Below are 22,340 nucleotides of genomic sequence, written 5' to 3'. Positions count from 1 at the left end.
AACAGCCCATTTTCATTCCAAAGTCATCAAATACTGCTGCTTTGTCATTGATTATGGCATCAGAAACAAATACCAAAAGCCACCTTTTGCGGTGGTATGTTGCCGATGGCGTCAGTTTATAACACAGACAGACCGAGCCTTTCAGGTTGATATGATCAGTCCAATTTTGTTGCAAAGTCGTCAAATACCACTGCTTTGTCAGCAATTTTGGCGTCGGAAGCCAACGCCAAAAGCCACCTTTTGCAGTGGTATGATACACCGGCGGTGACGTCAGTTTGTAACGCAGATGGACAGAACCTTTCGGGGTGTTGTGATCAGCCTGTTCTCATTCCGACGTTGTTGAATACCATTGCTTTGTCAGCAATTTCTGTGTCAGACACCAATGTCAAAAGCCACCTTTGGCGGCAGTGCAATATGCCACCCAGCAGGTTTGTAACGTGGCCAGACAAAACCTTTCGGGCAGTTATGAGCAGGCCATTTTCATTCCAAAGTCATCGAATACCGCTGTGTTGTCATTGATTTGGTGTCAGAAACAAATGCCAAAAGCCATCTTTTGCGGTGGTACGTTGCTGGTGGCGTCAGTTTATAACACTGACAGACAGAACCTTTCAGGTTGTTATGATCAGCCCAATTTCATTGCAAAGTCGTCAATTACCACTGCTTTGTCAGCAACTTCGGCGTCAGACACTTGATGCATAAAGCCACCTTTCGTAGAGATATGATACGCAGCCAAGTGGTGTCAGTATGTGACGTGGCTGAACTTAACCTTATGCAGCGTTATGATATGCTGCCGGTTGGCCGGACTGCACCTGCCATGGCAGCATGATATGGAGCAGGATGGTGTCAGGTTGAAACGCCGTCAGCCCGTTGGGAACCACTGGTCTAATTTACTAGATTCTCACTTGTTCATTCACTGCCGCTGTTACAGCACATCAGGGATTAATGAGCACTAAGGGCGTTGGACAGGCTGACCCTGTACACACCGGACACTCAAAAGATTCATTCAAAAATACTAGGTCGTCCATTTTCGCCCATCACTCCAAATTACATTCTGAGGATCATAGCAGGAATCAAACTCATGAACTTCAAAGAGAAAACATGATGAAAGAAAGATTAACTTTAACTTTAAATGAGTGGTTTCTCATAATGCGGTGATCTCCACCTGGATTTTACCTTTTTTTAATTTATTTATTATTTTAAGTCACAAAACTTGGAAAGGTTCAACAGTTTCAACACTACAGCGTCAAACACAACCCTCTGTGTGAGAGAGCAGGAGTGACCATCCTCCTCCTCCTCCTCCTCCTCTTCCTCAAAGAGAGGGAGGGAGGGAGAGGAGTTAGTGGACTGACTGGGGTTCCCTCAGGTGTTTGGCTCCAGTCATGGCCGGGAGCTCAGAGAAAGTACCGATCGCCTCGGCGGGACCGGAGGACCTGCAGCACTTCATGCCCCCGGTGAGTTTTCATAAAGATCAATATGGAGATCAATATCATAAAACACGGTCTGTGGATGCCAGTCAGAGGCCACCTCCGTTATTGACCTACAACCCACTCCAGTGTGAAGTTGTGTTCATGGACATGTTGTCATGTTCGTTTGGGGGGTATGTTTGTTTTACCGTGCAGGCCTACTCCGCTGTGGCCGTGAAGCCCGCCGCCACCGGCCGCCTCCTGAAGGCCGGGATCGCGGTGCTCATCGCCGGGGCCCTGCTGCTGCTGCTGGGGGCAGTCGGAGCTTTCTACTTCTGGAACAACAACGAGAAACACGTAGGACAAATATTTTACTGTTTCTTTTACTTACACGGCAAAAAAAGTTTTCTTTAGGGACTGTGCGTAAATTATCACGGAGGGAGGAGAGGCTGTCATTTCTCTTTATATTTATTGAAGGGTAGACTGAAAGGCATATAAGCACAGAGCAAAATAACCACAGACAAATGCACATAGCAAGGCACATGAGGAAAAACAAGACATAAGCACTGTTAATAAAACAATGACATTAACCATACAACCAAAAAAGTACAGCTGAAGATAGGCTGCACTTTTTGGGGGGAGAACTGTGGAGGGTGTTTTTAGTTTAATCTCATCCTAAGTTTAGATTTTCTTTCAGCCTTCTTTTGCAATATTAACAGCTACGGTTACATCGAAAAGTCAACAGTCACTTGGTTCATAAAGGTGCCACATGCAGAGGAGAACAGTTCTGACACTGCGTCAGACAAGTTCTGTCAAGATATTGCTAATAAATTATTCACAGGAAACAATAACATCAAGGAAGGCCTTACTTTTTTTTTAGAAAGTCAAAGATAAGGTTTCAGGACACAGTTTCTCATTTCATCTTGAACCTTATGCCGAGATGCTTCTGTTGGTTGTACATGTGCATCTTTTTATAGATTTGTTTTTCTGTCTGTTTTTGAAGGCATTTTTTTGTGCTATATGTTCTTTGTTGTCTGCTTGTGTTGTTTTTGATGAGTAATAATGTCCTTTTTAAAAATGTATTTAAATAGAGGAAGACTCTAAATGAGGCTTTCAGGCTTGCTTCCTCTCTTGCACAGTAAAAACTGTCTTTCTAATGTTCAACAGCTGAATCAACATCGTACACCACGGCTGAATCTCTGGTGAATTATGTTTTGATTGTGAACGATGAATCAGCTTGATTTTGCAGTGTTGTTTCGTGAACTGTAATTGCTTCAAAGTTGATTCAACGCTGAAACAGAGCTGATTTATGAGAGGGTTGTTAACCTTTCTACAACCATCAGAATACAACTGACATAGTCTGAAGGTCGGTTGTGTGCCAGCTGGGTTGTATATTGGGTAAATAAACTAATAACACAGCCCTGCTCAACTACAACAATAACTTTCGTACAGTCCCTTAGCATCTTTCAATCAAAAATCAAATCTAATGCAGTCTGATCTGCTCGATATATACATATATATTTTTTTGTTTCACTTTACTTGCAAAACTTTTCCAACATGAGCGTCACTGCTGCAGCAGAAAACACACTCGCACCCGCTTAAATTAATGAAGAAATCCTTCAAACAAACTGTTTAGTTGTACCATTTTTAACTTTTTTGAATTTAAAGGAGACTCCAGAGTAAAGTAGTTTCTACAAGATGGTTTTTTTTTTGCAGTGTAAGCAAACAGTAAAATGTAAATTAAACACCCAGTTCCACGGTGCAGTCTGCTTGGTGAATGGAGGCGTTGTGTGTGTGGTGTGTGTTGGAGGATCCTGGCAGGGTGCAGGGGGGTGGAGGAGGGTGGGTGTGGGGGCTGTTTGGTCCGGCTGATGCTCCAGGGGCAAGAGGTGGAGGAGACGAGAGGGTAAAAGCAGCTTTCTGAGTGTTTTTTTTCCCAATATAAAGTTAGAAAATGCCATTAAGACGTGATGAAACGGCTGTGTAGAGGGGTCATCATCACCTGGAGCTGTACAGATTGTGTTCTTGTGACCAAGTTTGAATCAAAGTGTGTGTCTGAAAGAGAAATCCAGAAAAGAGAGGCTGTATGTGTGAGATTGGAGAGAGAGGGTGAGGAAGAGTGTTGAAAGAGAGGAGGCCGGGGGGTGGGGTGACTCTCAGGGCTCTCATACCTTACATGCCACTCTGAAACTGTGTGTGTGTGCGTGTGTGTTTGCAGGTCTACAATGTCCACTACAGCATGAGCATCAACGGCAAAGTGGAGGAGGGTACAATGGAGATCGACTCGGCCAACAACATGGAGAGATTCAGCATGGGCAGCGGGGCCGACGAGGCCGTGGAGGTCCACGACTTTGAGATTGTGAGTTGAATGTAATAATGTAAAACATCAGGATGGTTCTGGCGAAGGAAGAATCACTCGTCGACGCACTGATCATCGCCATTCAGAACAAGTCAATCAGATTTGTTGGAACTTTAAAGACCCTTGTGGGAGATTGGCTCGCTGCAGACATCTTATCTTGCTTTGGGCCAATCAGTGTCAAGATGCATCGTCCCTCCAATTTTCATTAAACGCGGACTGGTGGTTTTTGACCTTTAATTAATGCACCCCAATCAGTCCAATCAGACTACTGAAGCAGCAGTTTTGGCCTTTTAACTATTAAAATTTTGACCTTTAATCACAGTGTCCCCGTGAGTGTAATTTTTGAAATCTAGAACATAAGGCAGCAGCGTCGCCCAGAAATGTCTTCAGAATCAGCCGCGATATTACATTTGATGTTCACACCTATAGTCCCAGATACCTGCAGAGTGCTGAGGACAACACCTGGAGCAGCACTGAGTTCTAACCTCCAGTATTTTGTGTCTTCCCAACCTCTCCAGGGGATCACAGGGATCCGGTTTTCAGGAGGAGAGAAGTGCTACATCAAGACCCAAGTGAAGGCTCGACTGCCTGACGTGGAGACTCTCAACAAGGACTCGATAACATTTGACCTGGTGGGTTGGTCCTGTCCTAAATGACTGAGTTGTTTTTTTTTCCACCTGGACCTTTATGCTCTGCCATTTCTCCTCTAATCATCACGCTGTAACCTGTGACAGGCTGTTATGATATGATACCACAATCATAACTCCAATATATGGAGTTTTTTGTCGAGCCGCGAGCGTCACATAGGTTTACATTACCAAAGGTTTATGACAAAATCACTGGACGACACTGACTCCTGTGTGCTCACGGCAAGAGAGGAGAGGGAGAGACGCTGTGCTGCTGCCAGAGGAGCTGCTGAATGAGTTCCCTCTGAGCGGTAAGTCACTAAAAGAGTCTGAGAAGTCCGGGGCTGTTCATAAAACATTCAGGACGCCACAGTTTATTCCACACTACTGAAGCTGCTCCTCCTTTTGGAACCACAGCAGAGTCAGTAATAATTTCATAATTTCGCCCATGTTTGTTGTTAGCCTGGAAATCCAGACCCAAATCTAGAAAGATTTAGGGTCTGGCTATGAGTAATGCAAATGGCCCAACTTGAGGGGCGGCACCAAGCATGCATTTGTAGATATCACTGCACGCAATTGGATAACACTACGACCAATCAGAACAATACACGGGGTGACGTATACGCTTAGCTACCAGCGGAGCTAACTGGTAGATTGGACTCTTGCTGTATCCGGTCGGCTAAACAGCAAAAACGTCCTTCTTGCAAAGGAAAGACTCGAGTGCCGTCTTCTGTTCCTCTTTTAGAGAAAAAGCCAAGTCTAACTCGTTCATTGTAGCGGCCAAAGCTGTTTCAAACAACTAGTCTTCATCCGTAGCCATCTTGCAATGTTTACTGACTGATTCCGGACTTCGTCGTTGCAGCACGGTCGTCATCTGTTTAGCTCGCCTCTGGCTGGTGATTGGTGCAGCTCGGCTCCAAGGACATGGGTAATGAGCATCATTACTGATTGCCAGAGTGACTCACTGAGCAAATTCAAATTGTGCTCTCGTGAGAACTCTGGATTTCCAGGGAATTTTTTTGTTGCCGTGGGTAACAGTATGACGTCATGTTTGATTTTTTGTCAGAACATCAGCGAGAAAGAGACTTAAAGGAACCATGTTTAAGATTTAGGGAGATTTAGTGGCGTCTAGCAATGACGATTACAGATTGTAACCAGCTGAAACTGGTTAGAATTCCTTCAGTGTTCATTGTTCAGGAGGTTTTTACCAGGAGCCAAATCATCCACAGAGGTCTCCTCCTCTCCAAAACAAACATACAAGTGTTAAAAACCAGTAAAAACACTGAAAAAAGCAGTGTCACTTTACAAATCACTTTTTTTTGACGGTCTTGTTGCAGAGCAGCTTTCAACTATGGTGGTCAACGCAAAAACGCGAATGTCCCTATCTAGAGCCAGTCTTGTGCGTTCAGGGTTACTGTAGAAACATGGCGGTGCAACACGACAATCCCTGTAGAAAAGGAGTCGCTCCCTATGTAGCGATAAACAGCTCATTCGAAGACAATGATGACAACACAATGATTCTTATTGTCAGGGGATAATAAACTAAAGAAAACATACTCATTATATTATATTCCATTTCTGTCAATATATCCCCCAAAATCCTACACACTGGACCTTTAAGTAGACAGTGAAATCGCTTGAAAAGTTGTATGGTGTAAAGCCGGCATAAGCCTAATCAAGAAAATCTAAATATTAACTATACCCTATGTTCACAGTTTATTTTGAAAAGACTAAATTCATGTAACAAGCAGAAACTGACACGCTGTTCCTGGCATGTCCAGAACTGACAGTGTCCTAGTCGGACACGTAGGGCCACTGAGCTCCAGTATTTGAGGAGTTGGGAATGAGAATGTTTTGAGGATATGCATCAGGGGATATTTCAAACATGGCAACCCAAACATTATTCTTAAAACTGTCTTATTACTGATAAATCTTTAATAAATAAATCTTTAAAAAGCCCATTTAAAGGCAGTAGCTACAACTTATAAACAGTTTACCCGCCATTTTCCCTCCTCTGATATAAAGCCGGCGTATGCTGAGGTATTAGCATGAATCACCCAAGCCAATGATAAACCAGGAACACACGGGTTCCTGATTTTTATGTGGGTTCCCACATTGTAACAGCTTGGTGGACTGATGTGTGTGTGTGTGTGTGTGTGTATATTGTTGTCACAACACACCAACACCACCGCCTGTGATTGTTCAATTGAGGCTGTCTGATAATTAAAATCATTTAGCTCTGCATAAGCCTCACATCCACATAAATCCACATCACCAGAATTACCCTCATGATCGCGCACACACACACACACACACACACACACACACACACACACAAAATTAATTATCACGCAGGGCTGCTCTTATTGCCTCTCTCTCTCTGCCTCATAACAGATCATTTATTTCACGTTTGTGCTTTTGTGTGTGTTTGTGTTATTGCCTCTCTTTGCCTCATAAATGATCGTTTGGCTCACATTTGTGTGTGTGTGTATGAGTGTGTGTGTGTAGACAGGGAGATGTTGTTGTAATGGTTGCTGCAGGCTGGTCATTTGCTATAATTTAGAGTGATGGCAAATATGGGTTAGATAAGCGCGCACACACACACATATGCGTCGCCATCCAGAGAGAGTGGGTCAGATAAACTCTTATCAGCGGAGCAGTGGAGAAGGACCCCGCTTTTATTTGTCCCTCCAGCAAATCATTTGAGCTGGGAAAAAAAAACAGCATTTCTGAAAGGTTGGAGGATAACGTTCTCTAAACATGGCTGTGGCTAGTGCGGCGCAGCCCTCAGGAACCAATGCCGCCGGGCAAAATCATCCCTACAGAATTCCCTCTTTTTTTTTACCTGCAGGCTGTGGATACACAGGATATATGTTTACACAGTCTGGAAACCTCATTAGTTTATCTGCAGAAACCTGCAAATTTAGGCCATCCAATCTCTTCCTCCTTTCAGATCTTGATGAGTCCTGACACTGAGTGTACAGCTAAATGTTAGAGCAAAGGAAATCTGTATACTCAAGCCTCAAGGGCTTCCTTTTTACGACTTGATTTTATGTTGTTTTAAGGAGCATTAACAGCACGGCATTAATGCAGATTAGACTCGGACAAGATGCAGAGACTATGGGCTATTTAAAAGGGAAGGCTAGTAACAAGATCCATAATCAAGTGTGATATTACGCCTTCAGCAGCGTGAGATGTCTCCAGATGCTTTGTTGTGATTGCATCAGCTCTTTTTTGTCATCTAAAGGAGGACGAGGTGATGCCGGCCAAATTTGAGGACGACCTGATCTGGGTGGCGGCTGACACTCCCCTCTCGGACTCCGCCTTCCTCAGCAACAAGATAAAGGACTTGTGTGGAGAGCTGCCAATCTTCTGGCTCCGTCCCACCTACTCAACCAGTAAGCAATCAGCTCATGGTAAAGATAGAAAAATCCAAAGACAAGTGAAAGTAAAACACTCATTTTTCAAGGCTGTGTGAGGTTTTTCTTCCCCCCACAAAACAAAGAGGATATGGGTCAAACGGTCTCTAGAATTTCCATTTAACATCGCAGTTGTTTAAGCCACAGAAAGAAAAACAAGCTTAAAAGAAAAGCAGAAGTCCTTTTGAAGTTTCAGAGCGACTGAGTGTACAATTTTTAGCGTGCTGGGGGGTCAAAAGTTCTCAAAACACAATTTTATTCTACTACATCTGAGGACTTCTAAAACGCTGCCAGAGAAACGGCTGTGCAATCGGGAGCTGTGCCACATTAGTGCCACTCCGCTCCTAAATTTGGTCTGCTGTCAAATACTGAGGCTGTGATGTGTGCAGGCGGACAGAGGAAGAGGAGGGCCGCCCCCACCCGCCAGCGCCGCCAAGCAGCCGAGGCCGGGCCCGGAGCCGGGGAGGAGGAAGAGGACGTGGAGGCAGAGTTCAACCCGGAGAACCCTTATCACGTGAGTCACATAGACAAACTCACACACTCTTCTTCTTCTTCACCACGTCCCGCCGCAGCGTTCGCGACTGTCCGTTCAGATCTGAGGGATACCTGAGAAGGAGGAGTGCTTCTCGCAGCTGTGCGAGCAGCAGCAGATGCCGGGGTCATGGCGGAGGGGCCCGGATTGTCACTGCAGATCTGAGTGTATGCGTGGGTGTGTTTTCTGTGCATGGGTTTTCTATGAGAGCCTGTCCAAAGCTTTCCTTTCAGGCTGTATGAATAATTCCACAACATCCACCCCCCCTCCCTGTACGGTGGCCTCTTTGCCCTGCTGAGCACACACAGACTCCCATACATACACACCCCCGTGCCCTCCATCCTCACCCCTCATGTTGGGCCCCATTTTCCCTAATCCCCCCGCCTTCCCTCTCTAAGCATCCCCCAACCCCTGCTACACACTCCTGACAACCACAGAGGGGGGTAAACAGCAAGCACTGCATTGAAAAAGAAAATATTTGACAACAAAAACCAACATCTGACAACATCCCCTCCTCCCCATCCCGCCTGTCGGAAATCCATTTTTAATTGGTTTGAAAACGAGTCTTCTCTGCTGCTTCAGTATCATACAGCAGAATCAGAGGCACTTCCAAGAGGGGCCATGGGGTGTCATGGCCACCCTGATACACCCCACACTCCCCCCCCCGTGGTGACAATAAGTGGAGGCTGACATTACTGCCTTTAAGAAGCTGTGGTGTGCTCACTTTGTCAACCCAGTCTCACTCCGAAGTTGTCAAAATCCGGTGCTTGGGCAGTGACTTACGGCGTCAGACACTGACGAAAAAAGACATCCTTCAACATTGACATGATACACGGCCGGTCACTGTTACAGTTAACACCACTTGGCAGTGTCAGGGGGAAATGTGGCGGGACAAGAACAAGTATTAAGGTGGCAAAAGTCCAAGTAAGGTGGGTGGGTCCAATAAAAACGGACTTTCACCTGGGAGAGCGGTGTTCGTGTCCCATATGATTGTAAAACCAAACCCTGCCATTTTTTCCTAAACCCAACCACGTGCGTTTGTTGTTGAAGGGAAAAAAAGGTCAATTTGCGGTGTTTTACCGACGTAGTGCATATACTTTGAAAGAGTATGTAAACGGTAAAGGGGTCACTACGCATTAACAACGCTACTGGATTCATTGGTAAAGGGGTTATAATAAGCGTAACTACCTGGGTTTCAATCACTGCCAATCAGAGCTGATCAAAGCTGACAAATACCTGTGACTAACAGTGAAAGCAGCATGGAGGCCAGTGAAAATGTTATGGTAGTTCTCTTTTATACCTCACACTTGTTCAGTCTCTCTTTCAGAGTCAGTGCTGACTAAATTTGGGACAATGTTCGAGTGCTGCTTGGACAGAGACTAGCAGTATTTTGGGACAGTCTGCCATTACATCAAACTGGCCAAGGGGCTTAAATTAGCGTGTTCACCCAGATGTCGTATTTCCATCACTGCAGATCAGAGCCGATGGGAGCTGGAGCCGATAAATACCTGTGACTACTGCAGAGTCATTGGACACGCGAGTGAATGCTGATCATAATCTTTCCCACTGTATATAAAAAGACGATATTAGTGGGTGTTAGTGGGTTTTTTGTCCCATGAGAAGGGACTTAAGGCATCAATTGGTACCAACCATGTCATGCTATCTTGTTGGGAAAGAGGTTAAATAAACTCCTCAGTTACACTCAATTTTGGCAAAGGAAAACCTGGCATGCCGATTTTGAAAGACATCCCTTGAACTCTCACCTCAAGATATCTACAGGTACCCACAAGTCTCGCCTAAACTTGAGTAGGCTTTTTTTCCGGTAAATGTTTTGTTCTAGGGCTCTGACTCCAAATTATGCCAGCTGAATCAGATTTGACTGTTCAATACAAATATTCAACTCTTCATAGAGTTTGAGAGTTGGAACCTTTAGTGTCATGGTGACATTCATGCTATATAGTAAACAAGCTAACTGCGCTAACGATGCATCGGTAATGTGCAAAACATTTTTTGCCGACACTAGATATCAAACAAAAGCCAGAGACTGAATCGTATTATGTTTCTGTGAGCTGTAAACTCACCACGTCTAAGCAGAAGGCAGAAGGTAACATTATCTCGGAGCCTGACGGGGCAAAGCCTCTCCTCCTCTGGGCAGCTGCCTCTGCATATGCAGCTACCTGAACCTGAAGAGTGCTTACACTGCAGCAAAATCTGGGGACTAAAACGCCACACATATTGGCAAAAAAAAAAAAAAACTAGACTTAAAGCAACCTCACTTGAATGAGGGGTCTCCAAATGATGATTCAAATCCCATTTTTTGGGGACAACCCCATTTCCTTCCTTACAATCACTTAACAGAACGCCACACAAACACTGTGCACACTGACCACTGTCCTCTCTGTCTCCTCTCAGAGAGGCCTGGAGGGCGAGCAGGGCAACATGAACATCGACCCCATGCTGGACCACCAGGGTGTTTGCTGCAACGAGTGCCGCCGCAGCTACACCCACTGCCAGAGGATCTGCGAGCCGCTGGGAGGGTACCACCCCTGGCCATACCACTACCGGGGCTGCAGGGTGGTTTGTAGAGTTATCATGCCCTGCAACTGGTGGGTGGCACGCATTCTGGGTCTGGTGTAAACACCCCTGCTCAGCAGGGAGATGGAGGGGGAGAAACTAGGGAGGGACAGGGTTGAAAAGAAGAAGGGGAGGTGAAGGGAAAGGTTTAGGGAAGGAAAACGGTGGCTTCTTATTGTCACCGACTGTAGTTACCTATGGGTCTGAGCAGATTCGTACGAAATGAACGGCGTTGGTAGCTGTGCCCACACATTAGAAATGCATGGTACAGAATCTAGGACAGACATGTTCTCTCATGTAAAGGTACGCAGTGGCTGCACACTGCACAGCTTGTCTTATTAATAAAACATACCTGCTATGGATTTAGATCCTTCTGAACTACAGCACAACACGCTGTCAACAGAACAGAGGTTATGATACGCTACACCCATATCAACACACCTGTTTCCATCTGCATTGATTTCAAACATGTAGAACGCCACCTATTTATCTGTAGGAAAAGCAGGTACGCTTGTATTTATAGAGCTGGTTTTTCTTGTCTTTCATTCTTTGCTTGTTGATGTAAATAAATGTATAGGGTGCAACATATTTCAGTAGCTGGCTTAAATAGCACCTGCTGTTTGTTTCACTTGTCGTCACTCTAGTGAGAAATATTTTTGACTCCTGTGTTTTAACTCTTTACTTTTCCTATTTTATCTCCACGAGTAGCTCTCATTAAAACAATGTACTGTACGCGCGCTCTCTCACAATCTTTCATCTAGATGTACTTTCATCTGCATTGAAGAAGCTCTCTCAAAGTGCAATATCACTGAATAAACTTTTTTAAGTAACTTTAAAGTGTCACCCCTCCTTTTTGTGTCACTGACCTGATGACTTTATATCCTGTTTGTAAATACATATTGCTTATTTGGTTTATCTGGGAACAGCCCCTCTTTCTCTCTCGTTCACACTCAAAGACAGTTTTCAGTTTTGAGATGTGTCACATCTGCTAGCTGCTCCAAAGGGATGAGCAGAATGAAGTTTCCAGAGTTCTTTAATGTGAGAGTTGCAGCTCTAGAACTCTTTAATGAGACTAAAGACTCTGTAGCCGTCACGCTCCCAGATCTTACCCACGATGCAAAGCGCTTAGCTCCTTTTGATGTCACAGAGCCGCCTCAGGCGGGGGTAGGGGGTAAGGATGGGGGCGGTGTGTTTGTGTGTGTGTGTGTCAGGGATAGTGGAGGAGTGTGTGTGTGTGTGTGTGTGTGTGTGTGTGTGTGTTATGAAGCTCAGAGTTCCATCCAGAGCCACAAACGGGCGTTTGATCGTCACGAGAGATGAAACGATGTGTGATGAATTTAACACTTAACTCAGTGTGAGAGGCTTGATGATGCGGTTAGGAAGCTGATCCATATTAATGCTCTCTTGCCGCGGCAGGACGCCCCCTCACTGTTACAGCTGCCGCATATATGTGGTTGGAGAGCTGGGAAGGTGGCTGCTCTCCGGCATCTCTGACTGTAAATCACCACTCCACCGCGGGGCTGAATCCTCCCCTGCTGGCCAAACAACTCGGGGCTCTCCGTCTCGATACCAATCGAACCACGATACGTAAACCACATCCTCAAGCTGTCAGCCGTATCTGAACTGCCTGCGCTCGTATCAGTGATGCCACATTTCATTCCCCCCAGCACATAATCACAGAGCACGGCTCTCTGTCATAATATACTGCTGTTTCTGCATCTGGTGGATCCCTTCCTCGACTCTCCAACCTGTCCAAAACAGTTTCCAGAGACAACAAGCCGTAAAACATGAGGCAAAGTTTGTGAGCCAAACAACAAACCTTTTATTTACACTGAAGCTTGAATCACATTGAGGGAACGACCTGTGCTAAGCCACTGGCTGACATGTCACACGCATCCCAGACAAGTCAGTTTGCAGAGTATTGCTGTTGACTTTTTACTGTGTACAGAAAAAAATGCATAAGCCAAGAAATGTAATCATAGATATCATTTAAACATTTCTCACCTGCTTCTTCTTTTTCACAACTTTACAATTTTATACAAGTATTGATAATAAGTCATAAAAGGCTCCAGAATACGAAGGCTGTGGGCATTTGAGAGAAAATCAGGAGAGACAGAGGACAGAGAAGAAGCATTAAAGTTGATTTGGAGCATTTCAGGTCTGTCAGTCTTTTTTTTAATCCAAACTTCCCTTTGAGTCCTTTGGCCTGTAAAAATCAGATAATGTGCATCAATCTGTTCAACAGATTTTTCAAATTAATGTGGTAGTGAGTTATTGCCGAGAGTGGGCCGTGAGTGGTTTGGTCGAATGAAAGTGGGAACGCTGAGGCTCCCTGCACTTGGTGAAAATAGAAGCAACAGCACAACTGAGGGGCTGGGAAGTGGAGGAAGTGGACAACCGCGGAGCCTGCAGGGCATCGAGGACTCCTGTTGGAGTTGAGATGGACAAATGTGCAGAGAGATGATGTCAAACAGAGGAAGGAGAGAGAAAGAGAGAGTTGCTCAGTACTTCTTGAACTCTACGTCGTCTGGTGGGTTCATCTCCACTCTTCTCTTGCCCACATCTATCCAGTTGGTGCTCAGGACTGTACCACCGGACTCCATCTGCACAGGGAGGATAGACAGTGCTGTAGTTACGCAACATCTACTCTCTGCTTAATAAAGCTAAAAAGACAGTGTCATTGATTTCAGAGGTTTTGATTTTGATTGTTTTTATTATTTCATATTAAAGTAAAAGAATTCTGATTTCCATATGAACTGAACTTCAGGTATAGTCCACACATACCGGCGTTTATCTAAAAAAAGATTTTTCTGGGTTCTTCAATTGCTGCGCTGTTAACCCTATGAAACCTGGAGCGACATCTTTTTTCTTGTGCTGCTTTCAGACGCCTTTCACAAGTATCTAAACCTTTGAACCCTGAGCAACTTGGTGCCATTTCTTTCAAAAACATGGGAAAAAAGGCAATGAGCAAGTTGGTAGGTCTCGCTCCGGTTGTTTTGGTGTGCACCCGTGTGCGATTGCTGTGTTCACACCTGCCCAAAGGAACCGCATTTAGGGGGCAAACAAACTTGAGTTCCATTGAACCGAACCCAACGGGGCAGGTGTGAAAGCACCTTAGTCAAAAAGTGAAAAAATGCAAAAAGTTGAACCCATTTTGAAAATTTTAACGATGGAAGAACGTTTGGGAGTCAATGTTGTGTCAACACAACAAGGTCGTTTTTATTTTTAAGTGCGCAAAAATTTTGGATGAAAAAAACAACAACAACAACAACAACAAAAAAACAGACTTAGAGTGCAAAGGCCTTAACTGTACATCTACGTGAAAACATGTTAACTTAGTCCTGATAGCTTGGACCACTGAACAAAATGTCACCTCACAGAAGAAATAAGTGACGTAAAAATGCAGTCTGCATGCGGACAAAAGGACGTATAAAAAAAAGCTACGTTTTCAAATACCCCCGTGTAGGTGTGGACTCTCCTTATTCTCTAGCCTTCTGTTCTGGGTTGTTTAAACCAAATGCATAAATGACATGAATGTTAAAACACCATCAGATTTAGGTCGTATGTTGGAAACAACAAAATCATTTATCTAGTGAACTGTTGTACTCGAGCATCATGAGCTCACATTGCTAGTAACACAGAATGTTGATTCATCCCAATCATCAATCAACATTTCGTTGCAATCATTACACTCTCATCCTTCAGTGTGCATAAATACACTCTCACGGAAGCTCATTAACTAGATAATCAGTCCACACTACATGCGTTGGATTCCATCCCTCCATAAAGTGAGCAAGTGTTCACAACTTCCACAAAACAACTGAAGCCTTTCAGGACATTTTTAGCCATGCTAACAGCACAGACAGTCAATCACTGTGGTTCAGACTGAAATATCTCAACAACTTCTGGATGGAGGATGGAGCCTAGTGACTTAACTGATCTTCTGACTTTTGTTCTAGTGTGCCAATGAGGTTGATATTTATGGTTTTGGGTGAAACATCTTCACAACAATTGGATGGACTGCCATGAGATATGGTTTACACATTGGTGCCCCCCTCAAGTGTGTCCTTAGTGAGTGCAGCGCCAGTAAGTGAGAGCGACATTGTTTTGTGAGTGCATTGTTTTCTACTGGAAATGTCCAAACCGGTTGAGAGCGAGTCTTTCGGACGCCCTGTTTCTGTTTATTGCCCCATCTAATTATCACAGCTGATTCATGACTTTAAAATGAGGAGTTATCTACACAACACCTTCTCATTTCACCACAAAAACCAAAATAAGGTGGCAGCTGGCTGGAGGGAGATCGCCATGGAGCTGAAAGTTTTTGTTAAATGTCTGTCGGCTCCATTGTTTGTCATTTCCAGTAAATATCCCAATATAGTGAAAATGTGGGAAAATAGCAAGTACTCACCCGTCTTTTGAGTGGTTACGTCTCCAGTCTGATCTTAAACACACAGCTGATAGGTACGTCATTTGTTTACATGACGTAACAGAAGTGCATATTTAATGCATTCGTTGCGGACAGAGCGTCGGATGTACAACGATGCAGCACGATAGATTGTAAATCGCTTGCTGTTAGGACACGCTTTCAGGATGACCTCGGGTCAGGTCAAAATTTCAATGTGTCCGACACTTAATGAACAGATACCATCAGCCTCAGCTGTACTTTGTGTTTAGTGCTACTTAGCAATGTTAGCATGCTAATACACTGAGCTACAATAGTAATGATGGCATGGATTACACCTGCTTAGCATGAGCATGTTAGCATTGTCCTTGTGAGCATATTAGCATAGCAAATGTTATTAGCATGCTGAAGTTAGCATTTAGCTCAAAATGAATTTTAAGTATTAAATGTTTGTTAATCCACATGAATAGGTAGTTGGTTAATCAAACAACAAGCTGGGTTAGCATTCATTCTTTCTTTGGAAGTTAGCATGACTGTAGTCAGAACATCCACAATTATGAGAAAAAGATCAAAGTGAAAAAATAGGAATTTTTTGTTATGGAAGCATTTCATTTGTTAATTAAGAGAAGATGCATCTGAGGAACATGCTGCTGCGCTCAATCTCACTGGATCATTGTGTGCAAAATACAGCTGGCTGCTGTGGCACTGTGGTTTAAGTGATTACAAGCAAAAAAGACTTGTCACTAAAGTATAGCTCTTAGTAGAGGTGTAAAATAAAAATAAAAATAGGGATGCACGATACTGGATTTTTTGCCGATATCTAATATGCTCATATATAACATACAGATATCGATTCGTCCATTTTTTTCCCACCCACATTTAGTGATCATCAAGTCTCTTCTGTAGTAGAACTGACATCATACTATACATGCATACTCTTATCGTGACGGCACACCAGCAGATGGAGACATGAAATACAATACTTTTCAATGTATGTGATATTTATCCAATGTGCAAAATAAGAAAAAGCACGCCGGTCGATTCTGATAGTTCATTTTAAAGCCAATATCGGCTGATACCGATGACATGCCATTATTATAATGTATTCTTTGGACAACAATACAACAGTTGCTACCAGAATACGATTCCGACTTAATTCAATTCAGGGACCTGCAATCGATATAAGATGATTTCATATGACCATTTAACACAGGTGGTTACAGAAAAAGCTGACACCCCTTTCATTTTTGCTTTTGGCAATAAAAGAAAAAACATAAATAGTTGTAAATAACTAACTGGTTAAGATCAGTAAAGTTTACTTGTAACTGTCTTCGCTAACACACACAGAACTGTCAGGGTTCACAGACAGTCACCATTATTATCTTAAGCTTTTTTACATTGCATAAATTAGCCTAGCAGGCAAGTGGACTTTTCCTCCACCCTTACCTTGACAAATCACCTGTATAATTTATACTTCCTCTTATTTTCAATTAGTTTAAGGTCACTGCATTGCCTGACAGAACATGCACTTAAAATCGAGAGCAACAAGTTAGCGGAGTGAGATCATCGGCCAGGTTCATTATTTTTCTTGTGTTTTATCTTGTGATGGTATTGTCTACATGCAGCATGTGCTTTTTCCGTTGACCTGTCTTTTCTCTGAAATCCAAATTATTTCCACACTTCTGATTTATTCCAGAGACGGGAGTAAACATCATCATCTTCTTTTTTTAGCGCTAGCACTGTTTGACTGTGACACAGACATGCTTGGGGAATGTAAAAATAATGTCCGACTTACAGATGATATAAGCAGATGTTTTCAATCCGTATCAATGAAACTGGCTCACTGATTAGTGAATAGATACATCAATCGTGATACTTACAAAAGACTTGTTCATGGCTCGCTTGACCTCATCTGAACCATCGCTGTAGATCTGCTGGAAGAGCTTATTGAGCGCTGCGTCTCCCTCCAGCTTCTCATTTTTCTCCTCCTCGCTGATGTCAACCACCATCTTGTCCCATTTGCAGGAGTGGTGGGACGATGTCGGGTACTGATCTGCTGGAGAAGGGAAACTGTGTTAAAAAGGCTTCCGTTTGTAATAGTTTTAGTTCAGACCAAGTCAAAGGGATTTTAATCTCTTCCTCTCTACAGGGACGTTGGCGTTCTCAGCAGACAGCACTGTCTTTCAGAGGCTGTAGTGGGCTAAAGCCAGACTGAAGATGATGGTATCACATGAAAGTAGAAGACGTAAAGAATGCAAGTCATGCTAGCTCCGAAATTAGGCTAAATTTTGGCGAGGGGAAAAAGGGCATGTCCATTTTCACAGGGGTCCATTAACCTCTCACCTCAAGATACCTGAATGGGTTCTGTGGGTACCCAGGAGTCTCCCGTTTGCAGACATGTCCACTTTGTGCCAGTGCCATGAAGTTTTGGGCAAAAACCATGCAGCTTTTTTCACAATGTATTATTTTCGCCTATTGTATTTGAATATTTCTGCGTACAGGGGTCCCTAAACAGTCTTGGCATTGCAGACATTTGACAGTGAATGGGAAGCTGAGACTCAATGGATTCATCTTCAGGATTCAATGAGCCCAACTGTATTAATGTGTGATGATGTTATCCCCCACAGCAGCCGTTTCATTAGTAGCAAGGCCATGTTTTAAAATGTGACTTCACTGTATAAACTTACTTATTGTGACCTCCATGATAATCACAGCCTCGAGAAACTTAATCGTCACAAACAAGAGACCTTGAGCATTCAGAGGACAGATGAAGGTTTTATGTATTTATTTTTTCCAGTTTTCAGAAAAGAAACACTCACAATCCAATTGCCCAAAAGTTCTTCCAGAAATCTTCAAATGTCAAAGGTTTTTGATATCAAATCACAACATGGATTTTTCTACAGTGGTCCTCAAGGTCTTGGTGTCTTAGTTTGGTATTTTGGAGGGATTTTCGACCATTTTTTATAAATTCTCAAATGGTAGAAAAGGCTCAATTTTAGCGCCAAATGTATGTAACAAATGGTATCAACCCAAAACATGCTGCAACTTAAGAGACATAATTGAGCATTTAAATGGACATTACATACTTCCATCATAATGTTCTAAGCCCCTACACACTCTAAACTTAAAAGTCTGACAAGACGTCTGACCAAAACACATTTACTACACATCTATGACTAGAAAAACTTGACACACTGAGTTGAGCTGCATCTCAAAATATTGTTCAGGTTCCCAGCTCTCAGATGAAGTACACCACTTCAATGGGATCTGAAGACCGAATCATTGTGATTTCGCACAACCAACAACAATCACTTCCGGAGATTTATTTCAATTTTGGGGATATGTTAAATTGGCAATATTGTTAATTCTGTTGTCATTTTAAGCTGTAACTGTAACAATTAAAGATATGTAGTTAAACACAGTGGTCCAACCTATCTGATGTTTCCACTGTGCTTATTTTATGTACTGTGTTACTTTGCTGACGTCTTTGATGAACTAAATCTACCAGCACGGAAGCAAAGCAATGTACTGCTGTGGTCGAAACCTATGTTTGAATATGTTTACTCCCCTTTACCTTACACACTAACCAATAGAGGCAGCGGTAGACCAGCAGCTTCACTGTCTAAGTAAAATGACCCTTTTTGTCAACAGAGTCTGATGGCTCTGGTGGTAAAGCACTGAAAATATTCTAAATAGAGCATACACTTACACTGATACTGATTTTTTTGGCGGGCCATATTTTTAATGGCTAAAAACTAGGCATGAGCAAGTACACCATTATCTGTATCTGTGTCTGTATCTGTTCAACCAACTAAGTTATCTGTATCTGTATATGTACTGGAAACAGGAAGAGTTTAGATCAGAGGTGGGTGGAGTTTAAATTGAAAGTGGGTGGGACCTAATCTGAAGTTGTTATTATAAGCCTGAAATTGATATGGGTTGATCAGAAGTTGTTATATTTATTATTTATTAGAAAACTATTCACATACAACAATCTTGGAATTGAGCTTTAGGTCATTTTTGATCAAAAGACATTGAACACGGGTACCCAAATGAGGATTTTCCCTCATCAGGAGCACAGATATTTACACATTTTACCCATACAGTACTCGTATTCATATAAAGTACATTATCTGTACCGGATAATCATTTATTCTGAGTATTCCACTCAACCTGTCTAAAGACAAAGCAATAGAGGCAGCGATGTTTGATTTTAATCTATGTTAGGCAAGGTTTTTCTATCCAACTTTATTGTACATAAACACTGTGATTAGGTCTATTCTGTTTCTGTTTTCTCCCCTTACAGATCCCCAGTCCCTCCTAAAAAAGACAACAATGGGTCTATGATAGGGAGAGGTGGAGTAGAGGAGGGTGAAGCAGCTGAGAGTCATTTGGAGAGACGGTAAGCAGAGCTCTTTAATCACACTGAAACAAACAGCTAAATGCTTCTGTGAAACAGTACAAATGTTCATAAATGTTTTTCAGTGAGATTTTAATTGAACGCCGTTCATCACCTTGACTTTTATCACCTCATCACACCAAGATGTACTAACTGAATTCATTTCTGCTCCCAGATCATCCGACTAAGACTCTGACGGATCACATTGTGATTTGATTTCTATATTTTCAGGATGAAGTATGCCCACTGTAATCCCAACAAGAGATGGAGAGCGGGGAATGTAATCCAGACGCAGATTTACATAAATACAGCACCAGACGCACAGTAGACATATTCAGGCCAAGTGTGGACATGCGGCAACGTGATCCCATGAAATCAGATGTCAAATATCATGTTTAAATGTAACAGTAGCCCCAGTTATAAGCAGGCACTTATAAACAGGGCGTCCTACAGGCTGAGCTGGTTGCAGGGAAAAGATGGTTTGGCTGCCCACTTAACTTTTACTCCCCCTTCCGCACACACACACACACACACACACACACACACACACACACACACACACTTACATAAGTAATTAATCCTGTCAGTAATGGGAATGTGTGGGCTAAAATACTGAGTCATATTTCGCTGTCATACCTTTCCCTCTCTCTGTATACTTTTGCCGTCAGACTAATGAAAGACTCTAGCAGGGCTTGACTGCCCACTCATTTTAGTGCAGAACAGACAAACACAGGAGCTTATATTGATCTTTGCAGAGAGGGAGAGAGAAATAAGAAGAGGGTAAGGGAGACAGAGATGAGAGCAGAGACAGGAGGATAGTTGGGGGGAGAGAGTGTAAATGCAGAAGCTGTGGACTGACTAGGGTTGAAGTGTTTGATGTTGGACTCCTGTCCTTCTCCCTCCAGCTTCTCCCATCTGATGGCATCTGTCTTCTTCATCTTGAACTCCACCTGACAGAAAAGAGGGGCAATAAGAGGGGGGGAGAAGAAGAGGAGGGAACAAGGGAGATAACAATGTTAAACAAAATGATCTTCTTTGTTGCGCGGGACAAAAATAACGCTTCCGTTAGAGTGACATCTTAAAAGTACAGGACATCAGATCATTACTGAGGCCAGAGAGGCTGCCTGTTCAGAGCCGACGTCAACTCAGCCTGCGTGTGTGTGTGTGCGCGCGTGTTTGTGTGTGTGAGAGAGAGACATCAGGGATATGCGGGGGCACAGCTCAATCTCGAACCTCACTGACAGACATACTGCACTAACGAGATGCCTGTCAGCCAGAGGGCCAGTGTGAGAGACGGAGCGAGCGGGAGGGAGGGAGGGAGGGAGAGGGGGAGATCCTAATTCCACACAGCAGCATCTGATCCAAATCATTACACCAGGAGAACATGGGAGAGGAGGAAAACAATGAGGGGAGAGAGGACATGGACACACGCTTTTAACACTGAGCTGCATTGACAGGGCACATACCAGCGAGACACGCGAGCTGCGGCCCCCCCATCACCCACCCTGCCGCCCATTAACGGTGTGTGCGTTTGATATGCGCACACGTGAAAGACAGCGCTAGTTATGTCGGTGCAATTAAGGAACATTTCTGCTCTGCTGGGCGATGTGATGATTCATTTATGAGGGTGCCAGAAGAGAAGAGGGAACCAAGAGGTAGACAAGGTTAGAGGAGAGGAGGCAGAGAGGCTGAAGTGTGAGTGAAAGGAGCAGATTGAGGGGAAGAAGACAGTATGATCGCTGCTACCTCCTCCACCGAGGTGATGAGCTAGTGCGAGTCGCTGTACACTGATAGATCACTTCGGTGTGTGTCAGCGCTTTCTGCCCCACAAAGGGCCTCGTGCACAGCAAGGCATCTGTGCAGTGTCCGAAATTAACTTTTTGGCTCACCTGCGAAGGGCTGTGAAACTAAAAAAAGACGATCTCTGCTGAGAATACAGGTCACTGCCCGAATAATTCATATTCATCCTTCAAAAGAATATGTCTCCGAACTTTCTGCAAGTTTGATCTGATTCTGTGAAAGAAATGGGAGCTGTGTCCGACAATTTTGGTTACTTTCTGGAAGCAACAATCTGACATTCACACCCACTTCACACTGTGATTAATGAGGTGTGAAGCGGTCAGAAAGTGAGCAGGTTTTGAACTGTACAACTGAGCTCAACACCCGGGCCATACATACAATACATTATCATTTTGTGAAAAACTGCAGTTCTTTGAACGGCCACGTGATGCTGGCTCCAATCCCTGCAGACCCCCGTGTTAAAATGCCCAACTTTACAGCAGGAATAAACACGCTTACAGCCTGGTACAAGAAACAGTTTTGGTCTCTAGAGCTAATTGAAACATTCATGACAGTTGTACGGGGGAGAATTTTTATATAACTCACCCATAGACTTTTCATTAAGGCTTTAAGTTGAGCATAAATAAGGGTGAGTGACAGGCTGTCTGCTGACAGTGTCCTTGACCTCTCAGTAAGATCCACAGCTCCAGCCTCTCGCCCAAATATACCAAATACCCAAAAAACCAAGATGGTGACAACTGAAATGCCAAAGTGAGGCTTCAAAATGAGAGTCCACAAACCAGTGGGTGATGTCACGTTAAGTACATCCATCATTTTTACAGTCTAT

The 22,340-nt window shown here is 43.6% G+C and overlaps 2 protein-coding genes across 5 annotated transcripts in view; one reads left to right on the top strand and one right to left on the bottom strand.

The window, feature by feature from the left end:
• Positions 1-1,293: 1,293 nt before the first annotated feature.
• Positions 1,294-11,744, top strand: LOC126382700 (leukocyte cell-derived chemotaxin 1-like). Its single transcript, XM_050032735.1, has 7 exons — positions 1,294-1,451; positions 1,620-1,760; positions 3,622-3,762; positions 4,281-4,394; positions 7,636-7,786; positions 8,197-8,321; positions 10,752-11,744. The coding sequence occupies exons 1-7, from the start codon at positions 1,380-1,382 to the stop codon at positions 10,974-10,976; spliced, it is 969 nt and encodes a 322-aa protein (XP_049888692.1). The 5' UTR covers positions 1,294-1,379; the 3' UTR covers positions 10,977-11,744.
• A 967-nt stretch (positions 11,745-12,711) lies between these two features.
• The window catches only part of sugt1 (SGT1 homolog, MIS12 kinetochore complex assembly cochaperone), a 35,256-nt gene continuing 25,627 nt past the window's right edge, over positions 12,712-22,340 (bottom strand). For 3 of the 4 annotated variants that reach the window (XM_050032730.1, XM_050032731.1, XM_050032733.1), the window contains exons 11-13: positions 20,574-20,664; positions 17,196-17,371; positions 12,712-13,516 (exon numbers count right to left, since the gene is read on the bottom strand). In XM_050032730.1, the coding sequence (XP_049888687.1) occupies positions 13,415-13,516; positions 17,196-17,371; positions 20,574-20,664 (369 nt within the window). In that variant the 3' untranslated portion in view covers positions 12,712-13,414. The remainder of the gene's footprint in view (positions 13,517-17,195; positions 17,372-20,573; positions 20,665-22,340) is intronic. The other variant, XM_050032732.1, reaches the window with a different exon arrangement.

This window comes from Epinephelus moara, chromosome 21 (genome assembly GCF_006386435.1).
Source record: "Epinephelus moara isolate mb chromosome 21, YSFRI_EMoa_1.0, whole genome shotgun sequence".
In the NCBI taxonomy this organism is placed as follows: Eukaryota; Metazoa; Chordata; class Actinopteri; order Perciformes; family Serranidae; genus Epinephelus; species Epinephelus moara.
Note: the sequence above shows the minus strand (reverse complement) of the source record. Positions and strands in the feature narration are given on the sequence as shown.